This window comes from Euphorbia lathyris, chromosome 3, assembly GCF_963576675.1.
Source record: "Euphorbia lathyris chromosome 3, ddEupLath1.1, whole genome shotgun sequence".
Classification (NCBI taxonomy): Eukaryota; Viridiplantae; Streptophyta; class Magnoliopsida; order Malpighiales; family Euphorbiaceae; genus Euphorbia; species Euphorbia lathyris.
The window spans coordinates 99,552,294-99,572,727 of record NC_088912.1 but is presented as its reverse complement, the minus strand read 5'-3'; the positions used below and the strand labels follow the sequence as shown (position 1 = coordinate 99,572,727).

Here is a 20,434-nt window from a genome sequence, read left to right as displayed (position 1 = left end):
ATAGATTAAAAAATAATAAAAAATTCAAACCACAAAATTATTATTATTTTTTAATCCATTTGCAAAAATTCGTCACGCCTTCTTTTCGGTGTTGTTAAAATCTAGAAAAAATAAATAGAAGAGAATGTAAAGTTCAACGATTTTGATGTTAGCAAATTAAGTTGTGTGACATTAATGTTTCATTCTTGATATAGGATCATAAGCGTAATTAATCCATTTTTAATACCTATAAAACTAAAGTTAAACAAAATTATGTAGTTTTACATTTTTCTCTTCAAAAAAATATTATATTTAAAAATAATCAAACAAAGTTTATTCATGAGTCTGTTTATAAACATTAAAATCGAATTTGTTTACCATGGACATTACAATCGAACTTGTTCACAAACCTATAACTAAACCTGCTTGTGAGCTTTTGAGCCGAGTTTTTCTATGCTCAAACTCAGTTTGTTTACGAATCGAGTTTTAATGTCGCATTTTCATTTATAAATCGAACTGAAAATGGTCGAATTTCTATTGAGTCTACATCGAGTGGCTCATTAGCGACTATTGATTTTCATCCCTACTTTAGAGGAATTATATCTTGTATTTATAAGTTGTTGAGTTTTGTATGTAAACTCCTTGCCCTTTTAGGCGATGACTAGTTAATAGGTAAGATATTTTATGAGTTGGTTTTTCTACATTTATTAAGTAAGACTATTAATTTCTAACACGAAAATATAATTTATATAATTAATTTGTCTAATACGACTCGTTTAATATTCATATTGTATATATTAATATAAATGTGGAATATGGAGCCTGATTGTACTTAAACGGAAAATCCTAGTAAAAAGTAACACTCAACAATACACAAATCCAACTGAAGCCCTGGGGCCCGATGGTATGTCTTCTCTCCTCTATAGGTCTTACTGAGGTATTATTGGAGATGAGGTAGTGTCTTTCACTCTGAATATTCTTAGTATTGGAATAATGCCTGAAAATTTAAATCATACCTTAATTGCATTGATTCTTAAGGTAAAAAACCAAGTTGTCATGAACAATCTCAGTCGGATCACACTATGTAGCGTGTTGTACAAGGTAATTTCTAAGGTGTTAGCTAATAGGCTTCAGCTGGTACTGTCTGACTTAATTCATGATACCCAATCTGTCTTTGTACTGGGCCGCCTTATTACTAATAATGCAATTATAGCTTTTGAGGGCTTTCCATAACATGAAAACTAGATTGGAAGGAGTGAAGGGTAATTTTGCACTCAATCTAGATATGAGCAAGCCCATAACTGAATTAAGTGGAGTTTTCGTCGCAGGATTATGGAGAAGATAGGTTTCCCGGATCATTTTGTGAAATTGATTGTGATGTGTGTATCTACAGCATCAATGTCTTTCTTGATAAATGGTCAGCCGAAAGGGTTAGTGTAACCCTCTAGAGGGCTTAGACAAGAGGATCTTATTTCCCCTACTTATTTTTTATTTATGCCGAAGCGTTTTCAACGAATATTGACACTAGCAGTTTACACGGCATCAATGTGAGTCGGTTGAGTCCCTACATCTCTCATCTTTTTTTTTTTTTTTTTGCAGATGATTCCATGATATTTGGTCGAGCTAATTGAAGGGAGCTTGGAGCTACCAAATCAATTTTGACTAAATATGGACAAACCTCTGGCAAGGTGGTTAATTATGAGAAATCAGAAATTTACTTTAGTTCTGGAGTACCCACCTCAAGACGATTGGAGCTATATGTGCTGCTAAATGTGTAGGAAACAAGGGCATTTCCTAAATACTTAAGCCTGCCAACGATTATTGGTCGCTCTAAGAAAGAGATCTTTGCTGGAGTAAAGGAACGAATTCAACGGAGGCTTAAAGGATGGGAAGAACAACTTCTGTCGACGGGTGGCAAAGAGATATTAATTAAGACAGTGGTACAATCAATCCCGCAGTATATTATATCATGTTTCTTTTTACCTGTTTCCTTTTCTCTTGAACTACATGGACTTATTAACCGATTTTTGTGGGGCGGGAAGGAAGGTAAGAAAGTCATGCATTGGTTATGTTGGGATGCGGTATGTCAGTCAAAAGATAACAGGGGCCTTAGTTTCTGATGGCTTCAATCGTTTAATTTGGCTTTAATGGCTAAACAATGTTAGCGTCAGATGACAAGACCGGATTCACTATGATCACGGGTTCTAAAGGCGAAATACTACTACAACTCAGATTTCTTAACAACATCGGTATGTACCAACCCGAGCTTCTTCTCGAGGGGAGTATGGGAAGCACGAGACCTAGTTAAGAAAGGGCTAACATGGAGGGTTGGAGATAGGAGTCGATTCAACATTTGAACTGGTAATTAGGTTCTTATGCTGAATTGCAAAAAGTCGCTGCTCTTCCTGCATTTACCGAAGCCATTAATGGTCAATGAGCTGAAAAAAACCGAATACCGAAATGATCAAAATAATTCACACCGACACCGAACCGAATAATAGGTAAAACCAAATTAAAACCGAACCGAAATATACGGTTCAGTTCGGTTTAAACCGAACAAACCGAATTAAGTTAAAAATAACAAATAACAAATAAAAATCACTATATTTTCTCATTAAATTTACCTCAACAACAATAAAAATTGAAATATTTCCAATATATATCTATGGATTATTATCTCAACAATAATTAAAAAAATTTAAACTTGTATGATTAAATATATATGTGTATATTTTTATCAAAAAAAAAAAATATATGTGTATATATATATATATATATATATATATATAAATGTAAAATATGTGTAATTCGGTGCGGTTTGGTTTTTTTACATTTTCTGTCAAATCGAACTGAACCGAATAACGAAATACACTTAAAATTAAAACCGATGCCGAACCGAATAGTTAAAAAACCGAACTGAAAAACCGAATTCACTCGGTTCGGTTCGGTATGCGGTTTAAACCGAACCGATGCACACCCCTAGGTGCCCAAAGGATGAGGTTTATCAGGGACCGTCAAAATAGGACAATTTACAGTGAAAAATGTGTACTATCTTGCCGAGGAAAGACGACGGACCGTGAATGATAACTCGGAGAGCCCCAGACGAGACTTTGTCCAACGAACGAATCTGGAAATTAAAAATGCCCAGCGAAAATCTCACATTTCTCGTACAAATTGACAATTGGGTCACAACCGTGTCTAACCACACTACAAAAACGCGATATTAGTACCGACACGACCTGCTTAGTTTTCTCTAACCAATCCGGAACTCCTTTTCTTGTTTTTGCTTAGTGTATGACTGCTCAGGACGTGTGGAAATCAGTTGGCATGTCGACATACAGACGTGGCTATAGCCAGATGAACCGCTGCCTCTGACAGTGTCGCTATGATGGATATGGTTCAGATGCAACAAGTGGCTCCATGACAAGGTGTGGATTGATTCATCAGTGTAGCTGGCCCGTGTTCAGGATTCATTCACGAGGTAACTTCAATGCCTATTGACAATGTTTTGTCGCATCTCCTCTGAGACTCGAACAATTTCCCTTGGCCCTACAAAAGTATGATGTCTTCCTCCAAACGACGTGGTAAAAATTAATTACGATCCCAAATTTGGGGTTATGGCCTTACGTGTAGGGTAGGGTTGATTGCTCAGTATTCTGATGGACAGATTAAACTTACTTATTTCGTAACAATTAAATACAAAAATCATAATACTAATTCGAATTGAGATGTAAAAATACCGCTAATATTTTGGGTCAGGAGTATTTTTACCCCTAACGTCTAAAATGATACAATTTTACCTCTAACATTAGTAGCCAAGAGCAAATTTATAAATTTGGTGAATTTTTTGAATTTTTTTGTCCAATTCGTACAAAAGCCAAGTATTTTTTTTTTTATTTTTTTCACATATGTTTGTGATTTGTTACTAATAAAATGACGCACGTGTGAAGTGTAGATGGCAAGATTCATGACCGAGAAGACAGTTTGATGAATTATTTCTCAAATTAACCCAATTTATCAATGTTAGGGGTAAAATTGCTCTTGGCTTCCAATGTTATGGGTAAAATTGCACCATTTTAGATGATAGGGGTAAAATTACTCCTGGCCGAAAATGTTAGGGGTATTTTTGCAACTTAATCCGAATTAGTATTATGGTTTTCGTATTTTGTTGTTACAAAATAAGCAAGTTTAGGGAGCTGGTGAGACACTTGCAAAGTTCAGGGAGCTAATCAATTTTTATGGATAAATTTAGAGAGCTGATGATACGAAATAAGCAAGTTTAGGGAGCTGATGAGACACTTGCAAAGTTCAGAAAGCCAATCTACTATTATGGACAAGTTGAGGGAACTGGTGATATATTAAGCCTTTATATTTATATCCTTGGCATGCAACCAAAGAAGTTACATCGGGATAAGGTACTAAAATAGGCCTAAGATTTTTGGGGAAGTACCAATTTAGGCTTAATGTTCAAAATAGCACCAATATAGGCTTAACGTTTACAATATAGTATCAATTTAGGCTTAACGTTTACCATATAGCATCAATTTAGGCCTCACGTACAAAATAGCACTAATATAGGCTTAACGTTTACAAAATAATACGAATTTAAGCTTAACGTTTACAAAATATATACAATTTAAGCTAAACGACACAATTAAATTAATCATATTATATTCTTTTCCTATTAATTTTATATGTTATCTTTTTATTTAGTTCTACAGTAAAACCTCTATATAGGAATATTCTATATAGGAATAACCTCTATTTTGTTATAAAAAAAACTCGGTCCCAACTTGGGCTAATTATAAATAGGAATAACCTCCCAAACGTTATTTGTTATACGCTTTTCAAGTCCCACCTTTAGAAACTATGTCTCTATATAGTAATAATTATATATTTTTATGTATATATATATTAAGAATTCAAACTAAATTATAAAATATTAAAAAAAACTATTGAAATTATTTATGAGTTGGAAACTCAAGCTGCAACTTGAAATTATAAATATTTAGTATTCTCATTGTGTTTATATTTTTCCCATAAAACTCTTCCAATTATCTATATATTGGCCCTGTTTGGTAAAGAGCGTTTTGGGATAAAAAGAGCAGTTTTGACCAACTTTAGAGATTTGACCACTGAAACTGCTAATTGGAGTGTTTGGTGGAGAGAGGTTTGGGAGAGAGTTTTGGGATGAAAACGCTAATTTAGAAAAAACTCTTAAAAGGAGCTTTTTCGATTAGCGTTTTGCAATATTAAAATTAATGGACTTCTTTAACCCTAATAGATTGACTCCCTCTTCTCCTGCGTCAAAATTAATGCCCTTATTTGTCTTTTTGCACAAACCGCTATTATCAATCAGCTAATTTTTACCAAACAGGTCTACACAAACAGCTAATGTAATCAGCTAACAGCTAAGAGCATCCCTAATGGTTGGATACTCCAATCATTAACACATCATCATTTTACACTATTACAAAACACTCTCCATATTAAAACACTCTTTTTAGAAAACCCCTCTAATGGTTGGATACTATTTTTTTTATTTTAATAGACCCCACACGTTATAATATTTTATTTTTTACTTCTTTAATTTTTGTGTTATTAATATTTAATAAATTAGTAACCAAAAAATATTTAATAAATTATTCAATAACATTAAATGCTATGAAATTAATTTTTAAAATGAGAGATGAAAAAATTCATACATTTGATAAAACTTCAAAATAAAATTTTAAACCAATCACTAAAATCACGTCATATGATTATAGTCTTTTTATTTACATTTTAATTTACTTTTAAAAAACCATAGAAATTGTAAAAAGAAAATATATAAAAAAATATAAAAAGAAAATACATCTAAAAAAAGGATTTTATGGGTCCACCATTGTGATCAGTATCCAAATTTGGATACCATCTAGAATTGGATACAACACATTCTTTATTTTCTAATGGTTAGATACACCTTTTATATTTTGTATATTTACAGATCAATCCTTTTCCTAAAGCTGCTCTAAGCTAATTCCCAAACAGGGCCATTGAAAACCTAAAGTTCTAAATATTTAATTTGTTCCATTAATGTTTTTATATTCAAATAAATTTACATAAATATTTTTTGAATAAGAATAATTAGAGAGTTCTTGACTATTGTTAAAAATTTAAAATTTTATGTGTTAAGAAATTTTATTATACCAAACTCTATTTAGTAATAATCTCTCAATTGTTATACAAATAGCCCGGTCCCAAGTGTATTCCTATATAGAGGTTTGACTGTATTTTCTTATTTATTATAATACAATTAATTAGTATTTTTGCCAATTAAAACCTTATATTTGTTTTTCATCAACCATTCCATAACTCCTAAATTCCATGGCTCATGTAATATATACAAATTAAAAGTAATTGAATATCTACAATATATATTAGTGTTCGAAATATTGTGGATATTCAATTACTTTTAATTTGCATATATTACATGAGCAATAAAATTTAGTAGTCATGGAATGGTTGATAAAAAACAAATATAAGATCTTAATAGGTAAGAATACTAATTAATTGTATTATAATAAATAAGAATATAGAACTAAATAAAAAGATAACATATAAAACTAATAGGGAAAGAATATAATATGGTTAATTTAATTGTGACGTTTAGTTTAAATTGTATATATTTTATAAACGTTAGCTTAAATTCGTATTATTTCGTAAACGTTAAGCCTATCTTGGTGCTATTTTGTACGTGAGACCTAAATTGATGCTATATTGTAAACGTGAAGTCTAAATTGATATTATATTATAAACGTTAAACCTGTATTGGTGCTATTTTAAATGTTGAGCCTAAATTGGTATTTTCCTAAAAACCTTAGGCCTATTTTGGTACTTTATCCCAAATTACATCTGTTCAACTACTCCCATGGAAGTTCGAAAGCCAAATAATAAAAGGGTAATTAATTTATTAGTCCCTATATTTTGATAAAACATACTGTTTAGTCCTTATATTTTTAAAAACACACGGTAAGGTTACTAACCTTTTTCTCGATGAACTGATTAGTCTCTAACGTTTTTCTCGGTGAACTGTTTAGTCCATACCGTAAGACTTTCATGAAGCTTCTGTTAGTCAATTTGGATTTGAGTAAAAATCTATTTAAAATAAAAATATCTATGCGTTCTTCTTTTCCTCTATTTTCCTTTCCTTTAGACTCTAGTGCATCTGAAATCAAATGTTCTTCTTCTTGATTTTCTTCTTAATCGTTCAGATTCGTAAGCATTGGATCTGTGTTCTTTTTTTTGTTCTCCATACATCTTCTTCTAAATTGGATTTCCTCTTTTGAAATTTGAAGGTAAGTTTTGAATCCTTTCTCCATTTTTTTGTGAGCACGAGTTGTGAGAAAGACATAGGGGTGTGAATTGCTTTTAACTGATAAATAGTAAAGGGTAATTTAGTCATTTCCGAATTCATAAACGGTAAAAAATCTAACAAACAGACAGAATGACTAAACAGTTCACCGAAAAAAATATTAAGAACCTTACTATGTATTTTTAAAAACATAGAAACTAAACAATATGTTTTATCAAAATATAGGAACTAATAAATTAATGCTTTTTTCTTCTTCAAAAAAAAATAAAAATAAATTAATGCTTTTGATCACCATTTATTTATGTATTAACACAAGAGAATTGAATTCAATCAATATTAATAAGAAAGAGAGAGAGTCTCGAAAACGCTTAATAAAGCTAAAAGAAAAACAACCAAAGTGCTGCAACAAGGAAGAGCAATCTTCTATTATAAGGTCAAGACCAGAAGAAATAGGGCGAGCAGAATGGATAGCACAGGCTAGCAGCTGTGAATCCGTTTCAATTTCGACGGAAGGCCAGCCACGCAGAAAGAGTAGAAAATTCAAGAAATTAACGAACATGAGAGAGAAGATAGAGAAAGAAGATGCAAAATAAGAAATTAAAGAGAAATGGAGAAGATAGTATATTTGATTTTTATTTTTTATTTTGGAGTTTGTTTGTGATAATTAGATAATAAGGAGGGTTAATTTATAAAATAAATAAATATAAGGACTAAATTAACTCTTTTCCCTTTGACTTTTAACACCGTTAGTCAATTTGGTCTGTGTTTGCTAACGGAATGAAGTACATGGTACCAATTTGCAAACTTTTAAACCACATGAGTGTTGTTCGAAAACAGGTATAACCACAAGATTTATTTTTGTACTTTTCCCAAAAAAGATTTCATGTTTTTTTTTTACAATTTAATAATAGAATTAGAGATTCATATTTATGAATTTGGTGAATTTTTTTGTCAAATTCGTACAAAAGACAGTATATTTTTTTCACATCCCAACATATGTTTGTAATTTGTTACTTATAAAATGACGCACGTGTGAAGTGTAGATGACAAGATTCATAATAAAGAAGACAGTTTGATGAATTATTTCTCAAATTAATCCAATTTATCAATGTTAGGGGTAAAATTGATCTTGGCTTCCAATGTTAGGGGTAAAATCACTCCTGATCCAAAACGTTAGGGGTATTTTTGCACCTTAACCCGAGTTAGTATTATGGTTTTTGTATTTAGTTGTTACAGAATGAGCAAGTTTAAGGAGTTGGTGAGACATTTACAAAGTTCAAGGAGCTAATAAATTTTTATGGACAAATTTAGGGAGCTGGTGATACGAAATAAGCAAGTTTAGGAAACTGGTGAAAGACTTACTAAGTTTATGAAGCCAATCTACTATTATGGACAAGTTCAGAGAGCTGGTGATGTATTAGACAGATAGATATAGATATAGATATCAATTGATGGGAGAAAAAAGGAGTTACAGTTAACTGGTTGGTATTTATACTTCAAAAATAACTATTTGGTATTTAATATTAAAAAAATATTATTTGGTATTTAATATTATCCAATTTTTTATTTATTAAAAAAAATACACAAACGGTTTAGGGCTTCCAAAATGAGCCGTCCCTGAATGAGGTAATAGAATGAGAGAGGAAGTGGTGGAAATAAAAGTTAAAAACTAACCTTATTTGCGAGTTTATAGAATGTAAATGAAAGTTAAAAATTTAAGGGGAATGAATGTTAAATTTAGTCTCTAGAGATAAATTGTTTTTAATAAATTTTATATTATTTCCATTAACTCCTGTTATTGTAATTCTGTAATTTGTACTATCCATCAAGATTTCGGTTACCTGAAAACACAATAACCATCAGAAAAGAGATTAGAATCCAGCGAACCCTCTCCAATGATAAAGTCAGTTGATACACAAAGGAATATCAAAACTAGAAAGAAAATATTATCTCTGTTAGAATCAATTATCTCAACTCTGGAACAACTCGATTATTTATAGATAACAAAAGTGATACCTCATACATATGACAGCTTATGATAGGTCAGTGGATCTTTACGTGTCAATGCGTTTATGAGAATAAGGAGCGTACATTTGGAATCCATCGCTGTCTTCTAAGATACCTTTTAACGAATTGCATTCGGCAATACTATGATGATGTAATGATTGCTTCGGCCCGTATCTCTACTATACCGAGTAAATTACACCTATGACCATTGAACTTTACCCATTTTCACATTATGACCACTGAACTTCATTTCGTTCTGGTATGCCCACTGAACTTTACATTTTTTTTACACCGGTGCCCACTTAATTTGAACTAATTTCTCAAAATGACCGTTAACGACCTCAAAATGAAAATATTCCAGAATTAAAGTTGTTTAGAACGGCGTTTACCATGAAACCACATTTTTATTTTCGAAAATCACATTTTTTGGAGTTTTCTCTCTCTAAAAATTCACTTTCTCGCTCCTAACCAAACAACACCTAAATGAGCTCAAAACGAAAATTTTCAAGAATTAAAGTTTCTTAGAATATTATTAACGCTTTGGATTTTTTATTTTTAGCCATCAACGGTCGTTTTGAGGCGTTGAGTGGCCACCAGTATTAAAAAGTGTAAAGTTCAGTGGCTATACTGGGAAGAAATGAAGTTCAGTAGCCATAATATGAAAATAGATAAAGTCTAATAGCTATGGGTGTGATTTACCCGTACTATACCTAAAGCTCCTTCGTTCCTTTTTATGCTGGCCGAAATTCACCTGAACTTGATAATTCATAGTGGCTTGTTATAAACTCAAATGAATTAAGGGTAAATTACATCCATGGCCACTAAACTTTATCCATTTTCACATTATGGCCATTGAATTTCATTTTTTTCCGATATGGTCACTGAACTTTACATTTTTTTAACACTGGTGGCAACTCAATTTTAACTAATTTCTCAAAATGACTGTTAATGACCTCAAAATGAAAATATTCCAGAATTAAAGTTGTTTAGAACGACGTTTACCATAAAACCACATTTTTTATTTTCAAAAATCGTATTTTTTGGAACCTTCTCTCTCGAAAAATTCACCTTCTCTTCTAACCAAACAACACCTAAATGAGCTCAAAACGAAAATTTTCAAGAATTAAAGTTTCTTAGAATATTATTAACGCTTTGGATTTTTTATTTTTACCCATTAACGATCGTTTTGAGGCGTTGAGTGGCCACCAATATTAAAAAGTGTAAAGTTCAGTAGCTATACTGGGAAGAAATGAAGTTCAGTAGCCATAATATGAAAATAGATAAAGTCTAGTAGCTATGGGTGTAATTTACCCGTACTATACCTAAAGCTCCTCCGTTCCTTTTTATGGTGGCCGAAATTCACCTGAACTTGATAATTCATAGTGGCTTGTTATAAACTCAAATGCATTAAGGGTAAATTACACCCATGGCAATTTTATTTTTTTTCCGATATGTCACTGAACTTTATGTTTTTTTAACACTGGTGGCAACTCAATTTTAACTAATTTCTCAAAATGACTGTTAACGACCTCAAAATGAAAATATTCCAGAATTAAAGTTGTTTAGAACGACGTTTACCATGAAACCACATTTTTTATTTTCGAAAATCACATTTTTTGAAGTTTTCTCTTTCTAAAAATTCACTTTCTCTCCTAACCAAACAACACCTAAATAAGCTCAAAACGAAAATTTTCAAGAATTAAAGTTTCTTAGAATATTATTAACGCTTTGGATTTTTTATTTTTAGCCATCAACGATCGTTTTGAAGCGTTGAGTGGCCACCAATATTAAAAAGTGTAAAGTTCAGTGGCTATACTGGGAAGAAATGGAGTTCAGTAGCCATAATATGAAAATAGATAAAGTTTAATAGCTATGGGTGTAATTTACCCGTACTATACCTAAAGCTCCTTCGTTCCTTTTTTATGCTGGCCGAAATTCACCTGAACTTGATAATTCATGGTAGCTTGTTATAAACTCAAATGAATTAAGGGTAAATTACACCCATGGCCACTAAATTTTATCCATTTTCATATTATGGCCATTGAATTTCATTTTTTTCCGATATGGTCACTGAACTTTACATTTTTTTAACACTTGTGGCAACTCAATTTTAACTAATTTCTCAAAATGACTGTTAACGACCTCAAAATGAAAATATTTCAGAATTAAAGTTGTTTAGAACGACGTTTACCACGAAACCACCTTTTTTATTTTCGAAAATTATATTTTTTGGAGTATTATCTCTCTAAAAATTTACTTCCTCTCTTAACCAAACAACACCTAAAATGAGCTTAAAACGAAAATTTTTAAGAATTAAAGTTTCTTAGAATATTATTAATGTTTTGAATTTTTTATTTTTAGCCATCAACGGTCGTTTTGACACGTTGAGTGGCCACTAATATTAAAAAGTGTAAAGTTCAGTAGCTATACCAGAAAGAAATGAAGTTCAGTAACCATAATATAAAAATAAATAAAATTTAGTAGCTATGGGTGTAATTTACCCGTACTATACCTCGTTCATTCCTTTTTATGCTGACCGAAATTCACCTGAACGACTCCCGATTTGGAATATTAAAATTTAAAGATCGAAAAGGTAAACATTTAACTTCCATTAACCTTTATTTACTCTCCCGAAACAACTCCCAATAAGGTAAACCGTTCGTTATCCCGTTTAACTCCATTAACGGGCTAAAAGGTAGTTTTGCAGACTATGCCCATATACATTCTCCCCTTTTAATTTGGATTTCTCAACTTCTATGGCTTCTCAGTATCCAATGGCAGGCCTTAACGAAGCAATAGTGAAAACTGCCTAACCGCACCCAATATAAGAAACTGTCCATCTTCTTCTCCCTCTTCTTATCGGAGAGAAACCGTTGCTCTGCTCTCCACAATTCAGTTTCCTTACTCTTCCCATGATGAATTCAAATCCGATTTAGGTCTATTTCACTTTCCTTTCAATCAATGGAAGACCCCGTTCCAGATCACAAGCTTTGCGGTTATCTTTCTGCTGTTCTCGCTCTTCCTTCTCCTATACCTGATCCAGTCGCCGCTCTCCCCTTCCTTTCTTCTTGCCGCGTGTTTTCAGACGGTGTTAATGTTGGTTTCGAGGCTGAAAACGGCGTCGTTCTCTCTGTAATTGCCAATGCGGCGGATTATTTGTCGCCGTTGAAGGGGAAGGATGGAGATTTCTGCTCTCCTAGTTCCAGTGCGGGGAAGAGGCGGTATAGTAAGAGGGGTATTGTGAGGGTGAGTGGGAGCTTGAGTGTGGTGCATCAAATTCATGCGTTGGTGGTGAATAAGTGTGTTAAGGTTTTCGCGCGTGTTTTGAAAGTTGAAATTTCGGAGGGTGAGGAAGGTGATGCTAGGGTTGTTGTGCTTGTGGATGTGTATTTGCCTGTTGCAGTGTGGTCTAATTGGCAGTTCTCCAAATCTGGGCCAATTGCTGGAGCTCTGTTTAGGCACTTGAGGTGTGTTTTTACTTCCAATATGTTTACTTTTGTGCGGTTAAATTGTGTTGTTAGAGGATTGGCTACTCCCTATTTTATGTTTTTACTTCCAATATGCTCACTTTTGTGCGATTAAATTGTGTTGTTACAGGATTGGCTACTCCCTATTTTATGTTTTTACTTCCAATATGCTCAATTTTCATGTTATAATTGTAAATTTTTGGCTTAAAGCACTGTTTGTTGGTCATCAGCTATCCAAAATGTTTGTAGTTGCAGCTACCTATCGTTTCAACTTTTGTTAAGTTCAAAATTGATGAAATCTCAATGAATGTGTATTTTAAGTTAAAGATTACCTTGAATTGAACAACTGGTTTGGTTTTGACACACTGGATAATGCATACACGTGGCCATAGGTCAATAAATATTTGGCACATAGATAAAATGTGGAATAATTTAATTCATTAGAAAAAACCTAAACCTACCTAATAAAAACACTAACCGTTTGAGATTTCAGTCAATTTGGATAATTGATGGGTCAAATGTTATCAAATAATAGCTCAGATAAATGAACCCAGCTCAATTATAGGTTCATGAACAAGCTCCACTATAATGTTCATAAACACACTTGTAATTTTATAAAGGCAGAAATGTAAAAGCGAAGTTCATGAATATAATTAATGACAAGATGTTGAGCTTGAGCTGAGCTCGTCAATTTTCTAATGAGCTGGGTATCAGCAAGTTCAGCTCAGCTCAATTACGGTCCTAGTCAGGGGCAAAGACTAGCATTTTGGACAGGTCAAGGTGCCAATGGTGCTTTACGCCTAAATTTTATTATCTTGACCTATTGAATGAAGTGAATCAGATTGCTAATTAGATTGTGATATATTGGATATGGTAACAATGGCATGAAGAATTCATGTTTAGTAACTGTGAATTTTACTTCTTCATATTGCATTATGAGAAGTTTTGATTACTGTAAGCTTAAAGGAAATTTACTTTGTTTTAGTCATGGTTTATAAATTTGGGTTTTTGGTATTGTTGTGGAATTAGACAAGCTACTGCTGTGGTTCCAGATAGCATATTGAATTTCTATTTATTTACCTAATTTGTTTAACTTGCTAACACAGTTCAAGTCTGCAGTTGTGACTGGGCGAAGAGAAGCTTACTGCTTGTCGATGGTGGAGGATATTGTAGCAATGCACAAGGAGGAAATTTGAGTGTTTGGAATCCCTCTGATTGTCATGTCATTGGATGCCATTTATATTGTAATGTCAGTGATTCTTCACTAAAGGGACGTTTCGAGCTTCCTGAGATTTTTAAGGGCTTGCCTAGTCTAGCAAATAAGGAAGAGCTGTATTCCTCTAGAATAAAACCAGATGATGACTCTCCTGCAGCTGGTATTTGGGATTTGGCGGATGATCTTTTGATAAATATTCTAGTTGTCCTTGGTCCGATGGATCTTGTCAAGGTAGCAGCAACCTGTCACCATTTGAGATCTTTGGCTGTATCAATAATGCCATGTATGAAACTTAAATTGTTTCCTCATCAGAAGGCAGCAGTTGAGTGGATGTTACAACGTGAACGGAATCCTGAATCCTTTCCACATCCGTTGTACATGAATTTTTCGACTGAAGATGGATTCACATTCTATATAAATACTGTTTCTGGGGAATTAGTTACTGAGATTGCACCTACTGTGAAAGATTTCCGTGGAGGAATGTTTTGTGATGAACCTGGTTTAGGAAAGACTATAACTGCACTCTCTTTGGTTCTGAAGACACAAGGAACAATTGCTGACCCACCAGATAGTGCTCAAATAACCTGGTGTACACATAAAGGTGACAAGCGATGCGGTTATTATGAAATTAGTGCTGATGACTTCACTTCTAAAAATGAACTGTCAGGGAGAAGAGAAAGCCAGAGTGCTCGTAGGCGGCAAGTATATTTGGATAAAGTTACTTCAACAGTTGATCTATGCTATTCCTCTCCTAAAAGAGCAAGAATTCTGGTTCCCGAAAAGCAAGTTGTACAGTCAAATGAGTCTTTTCCAGATAACGATAAAAATGTTTCAACTGCACGAGAAGGGCGATGCACAAGGAGCTTGAGCCGAATCAAGAAAAATCTACTGCATTCATATGGAGAAGAATCAGGAGTTAGCAGCAAAATCAAAGTTGGAAAAAAATCAAACAAGAGGAAGTTTGGGTTTAAAGATCCAGTAAAGGCTAATGCAAAACATGCAAAACATGCAAAACATCCAACGCATAATGAAACTTGGGTCCAATGTGATGCCTGTCGAAAATGGAGGAAGCTTAATGGTGTTGTACCTAATGCTACTACTGCTTGGTTTTGTAGCATGAACACTGATTCTGCATATCAGAGATGCAAAGATCCTCAAGAAGCTTGGGATAGTCGTGAGTCTATAACATACCTACCGGGATTTTACACCAAAGGAACATCTGGAGCAAATGAGGAAAATGTGTCATTTTTCACAAGTGTGCTGAAGGAGCATTATTCAATGATAAATTCTAAGACGAAGCAAGCATTAACATGGCTGGCTAGTCTTTCTCCAGAAAGACTTTCACATATGGAAACTACTGGTTTGACAAGTCCTATCTTAGGATCTGGTATGCATTCGTTTTATAAAATATTTCACGCACTTGGGCTGATAAGGAGGGCAGGTAAGGGTGTGAGTAAGTGGCACTACCCAGGAATCCTTGAAAACTTGGCATTTGATGTGGATGCTCTTAGAATGGCTCTCTGCAATCCGTTGAATTCTTTCAGGTTATATTTGTCTAGAGCAACTTTAATTGTTGTTCCAGCTAATCTGGTTGATCATTGGAAAACTCAAATCGAAAAGCACATCAAACCTGGTCAGTTGCAGGTCTGCATTTGGACTGATCATAAAAAGCCTTCTGCTCACAGTCTGGCATGGGATTATGATGTTGTTATAACAACCTTTAGCCGTTTAAGTGCAGAGTGGGGGCCTAATAAAGAAAGTCCTCTGATGCAAGTGCATTGGCTTAGAGTTATGTTAGATGAGGGACACACTCTTGGTTCAAGTCTTAACTTGACTAACAAGTTGCAAATGGCTATTTCTTTGACGGCTTCTAATCGCTGGCTGTTAACGGGGACCCCAACACCTAACACACCCAATAGTCAGCTGTCACATCTTCAGCCAATTCTTAAGTTCCTACACGAGGAAGCTTATGGGAAGAATCAAAAGACTTGGGAAGCTGGCATTTTTCGACCATTTGAAGCAGAGATGGAAGAAGGTCGCTCGCGTTTGGTGCAGTTGCTCCATAGGTGCTTGATTAGTGCTAGAAAGAAGGATCTAAAAACTATTCCACCATGTATCAAGAAGGTGACTTTTCTCGATTTCACTGAAGAGCATGCAAGAAGTTATAATGAATTGGTAGTTACTGTGCGGCGGAATATACTTATGGCTGACTGGAATGATCCTTCTCATGTTGAAAGTCTGCTTAACCCGAAGCAGTGGAAGTTCCGAAGTGCTACAATTAGAAACGTCAGGCTGTCTTGCTGTGTCGCAGGGCATATTAAAGTGACAGAAGCAGGTGAAGATATTCAGGAAACCATGGATGTTTTAGTTGAAAAGGGTCTAGATCCCGTTTCAGAGGAATATGCTTTAATTAAGTATTGTCTACAGTATGGAAGCAACTGTGTGAGGTAATTTTTTCTTTCAAAGTATTTGCAGGACTCCATTATAGTTCACAAATTTATCCTTTTTTCCCTTTTGGTGTTTTTGGTTCAGATGCAAGGAATGGTGCCGTCTTCCTTTTATCACTCCATGTCAGCACCTTTTATGTCTTGATTGTGTTGCATTGAATAGTGAAATGTGTACTTTTCCTGGATGTGGTTACTTATATGAGATGCAAAGTCCTGAAATTTTAACTCGATATGAAAATCCCAATCCCAAATGGCCAGTCCCCAAAGATCTGATTGAGTTGCAACCTTCGTATAAACAGGCAGGCTTTAATCTAAATTAAAATACTTCCCGCTTCATTTTTTTCAAGTAAAAACATCTTTGAATACATATTTGTACGGTGTCTGTAGGATGATTGGGATCCTGATTGGCAGTCAACTTCTAGCAGCAAAGTTTCTTACCTTGTGCAGAGGCTGAAAAAATTGCAGGAAGCTAATAGCAAAAGTGGTAACGAGAACATCAAAGATAAAACTTGTCCGTCTCAGATGAGTTATTCAAATGCACTGTTGGGGAACTGTTCTAGACAAAGTTTTGAGTGTCATAAGACAGCTCCAGAGAAAGTTCTGATATTCTCTCAATTCCTTGAGCATTTACATGTGGTTGAACAGCAGGTAGCTGTAGTTTATAGTATTAACTGAGCACGGGCTTACTGAATTCTCTCTGTATATCTTTGTCTAAATGTCCCTAACCTCCATTTCCTTTGGGCAGTTAACTGTTGCTGGTATAAACATTGCTGGATACTATAGTCCAATGCACTCAGCCAACAAGGTATCTGAATTATTAGTATTTTTTAATGACTTGTTTAGCTGTTTTTTAAAGGGCAAAACCATACGGAGCCCCTTAAAGTTATCCATTTTGGTTGTTTGCTTCCCCGAACTTGAGGGACAACCCATTAGCCACTCCAAACTCCTTGAAAGTGACGTAACACCCCCCTTATTTTTTCTCAATTGGAGAAGATGTTGACCCGTGAGGACCATTCCCATGTGCAACGTGACTTATCCTTTTATAAAAATTTGCGAAATATGTTCAAAGGGGTAAAAAAAATTTGAAGGGAAAAGCCACATTGCATATAAGAAGTCAACCATAATGCTATTGGTCAAAATCTTCTCCAATTGAGGAATAATAACGGGCGCCTTATGTCACTTTCAGGGAATTGGAGTGGCTAATGGGTTATCCGTTAAGTTCAGGGGCTAAAATGACCAAAATGGACAACTTTAGGGGGCTACATATGGTTTTGGCCTTTTTTAAAGCTTTCTAAGTGTTGTTTGATTTGTTATTTTTGTGTTTTCAGATGAAATCATTGACTACATTCCAATATGATTCCACTTGTATGGCTCTTTTAATGGATGGAAGTGCTGCATTAGGTCTTGACCTGAGCTTTGTAACACATGTGTTCTTAATGGAGCCTATCTGGGACAGAAGGTAGCACATTGTTTCTGTCATTCAAAATAAAAGTCTCTTTCTTTCTTCATTTTTCTTGACACCTCGTTGTATTGAATTTATTAGCATGGAGGAACAAGTGATAAGTCGTGCTCATCGGATGGGTGCTACACGTCCCATTCAAGTGGAGACGTTAGCCATGCGTGGTACAATTGAAGAGAGAATGCTTGAATTCCTACAGGTATATGTATGCCATTTTTCGGCTATGTATTATAAGCAACAAACGAATGCACTTCTTTATGTGGGCAGGCACTGTTGTTAGAATCGTATGATTCGGATTCGCAATTCTAATTGTATGATTCAAGTCGAGTCGGCTTCATTTCGAGCCTACTCTATAGGTAGAATCGGAGAACATCAAGAATTGGTGGTGAATCCGACGACTTGGTGGTGAATCGTCCGAGTCGTCATATGCCATTTTTCGACACTGTATTATAAGCAACAATGAAATGCGCTTCTTTATGGGGCACTGTTGTTAGAATCGTACCAATTCGAGTCGAGTCAGCTCCATTTCGAGCAGGCTCTATAGGTAGAATCGGAAATCATCAAAAGAATAGGTGGTGAATCGGACTATTCGGTGGTTAATTCCATAATTTCATCGAACTTCCTTCTTTTCTTTCCAAACTTTTTTCTTTCTTTTCCATGATGGAGCACTTACACTTACATCTTCAACCAAGTTCTAACCTATTCAACAGATTGATTCTATAACCATTGATGCTGATGAACTATGTTGCTTCTTTAGCTTTTCCGCATTTCATATCCGTTTTCAGTTTCTTTTACGTTTCCATTACCATTTCCTAGCTATAATTTTTTAGAAATAACTTATCCCAGTGTCCTTTTCCATTTCCGTGCAACATAATGAATGATTTGTGAATTAGTTTTATTTAGGATTGCATTAGATTTGAATTTAAATTTTAAATACTTAGTGTCTATGACTTTTTTTACAAATAAAATTGCATTTCGAGACCAATATTTTAAGTTCAACTTGGTAAATATTTTATCTTTATATAATATTAAGATTCCAACCGAATCTTATGATTTGATTTGTTTCACGAGTCGAATCTTGATTTGACAATTATGTATGTGGGTTTTATGCAGGACACTGATGGATGTAGAAGATTATTGAGAGAAGAACCTGGAAAAGCTGATCATGATCAAGTGACAAGATCTCAACGGTCACTACATGATTTCGCTGAGCGCAATTATTTGGCGCAACTAAGATTCGTTCGAATGCGTTCAACGACATAGAAGGTCATATGATTCTTTCCCCTTCTACTTTGTAAATGCAAAACAGAAGTTGTGAAGGAAGGATGTCATTACATGATTCTTGCAAGTTTGATGCTGATCTTATTTATAACAGACAGTTATATTTATAGATTAGTCTGGAATTATTGAATTGGTTCCTAAGCAAAGATTTTGTTTTTGGGACAAACATTTGACTTTGATGAATGTTCCTTTTGCTTAGTAAATTAATTGGATGGAATTGTTAGTTTACTTGATGCTTTAATATTATGTTTCAGATTTAGAAACTGATTAGGAGGCTTGAGCACTCATTAGTTGCTGGAAAATATCGAAGATGTCATAAAAATTGTGTATGACGTTTTTTTTCTTTTATGTAAAAACACCGTAACATATATCATAAAATTAGGGGTTGCTGGAAAATATCGAAGATGTCATAAAAATTGTGTATGACGCTTTTTTTTATGTAAAAACACCCTAACATATATCATAATATTAGGGGTGAGTACGCTTTGGTACAATATTTGGGGATTTGATAATCTTTAGAATTGTATCTAAGATTAACGGTACAGTTCGGTTCGGTTCTAAAGACACTATTGCAAGAAGCCGGGTCACATGATTGCAGACTCTTGAAAGCGGCAGAATGCAAACTCTCGTCGACAGTCAGACACAGCTCATCTTGCTGCTCCCCCAGAGACGCCTACTGAATCGGAAACTTCCCCATCCCCTTACTCCATAGGGCCTCCGCAGCATTACTTCTATGATCTTAGAAGCACTCCCACGCCCAACACAGATAGTTTTACCCCACGACAGCGGAAGCAGATTCAGAGGTGAGGTTGAATCCGTCTTGTCATATCTGTTCCTCCTCTCCTACAGGTATTTGCTCCCCCTACCACCTACCTACTCGTGCTCATAGCTCGATCGTTCGGCCCAAGCTTCGCACCATCCTTCCAAAAGATATGCGTGTTCTTTTCTTTCTTCTTCAATAAAGAGAATCACTTTTTTTTCCCGGATATTCGGTCCAGTTTCAGATTCTTCAACATATTTACTCAAGTAATATTATGAATTTGAAAATCTCTAGAATCAGGTACAATTCGGTTCGATCCTAAAGAAAAAGTCAACAGTGCAATTTAGTCCGGTTTTAAAGAGAAAGTCAACGAGTCAATTTAATTCTGGATCTTCTTATGAGTATTCGGCTCGATTAAAAAATCTCTAATATCCCCATCTAGTCCTAAAGTATCTTAATATTAT

At 34.4% G+C, this 20,434-nt stretch overlaps 1 protein-coding gene across 1 annotated transcript; it reads left to right on the top strand.

Annotated features, from left to right (window-relative positions):
* The first annotated feature begins 12,019 nt into the window (after window positions 1–12,019).
* On the top strand, window positions 12,020–19,438 carry LOC136223931 (F-box protein At3g54460). Its single transcript, XM_066012109.1, has 8 exons — window positions 12,020–12,807; window positions 13,927–16,470; window positions 16,556–16,769; window positions 16,858–17,118; window positions 17,216–17,275; window positions 17,799–17,929; window positions 18,014–18,128; window positions 19,043–19,438. The coding sequence occupies exons 1-8, from the start codon at window positions 12,302–12,304 to the stop codon at window positions 19,190–19,192; spliced, it is 3,981 nt and encodes a 1,326-aa protein (XP_065868181.1). The 5' UTR covers window positions 12,020–12,301; the 3' UTR covers window positions 19,193–19,438.
* The last annotated feature ends 996 nt before the right edge of the window (window positions 19,439–20,434 follow it).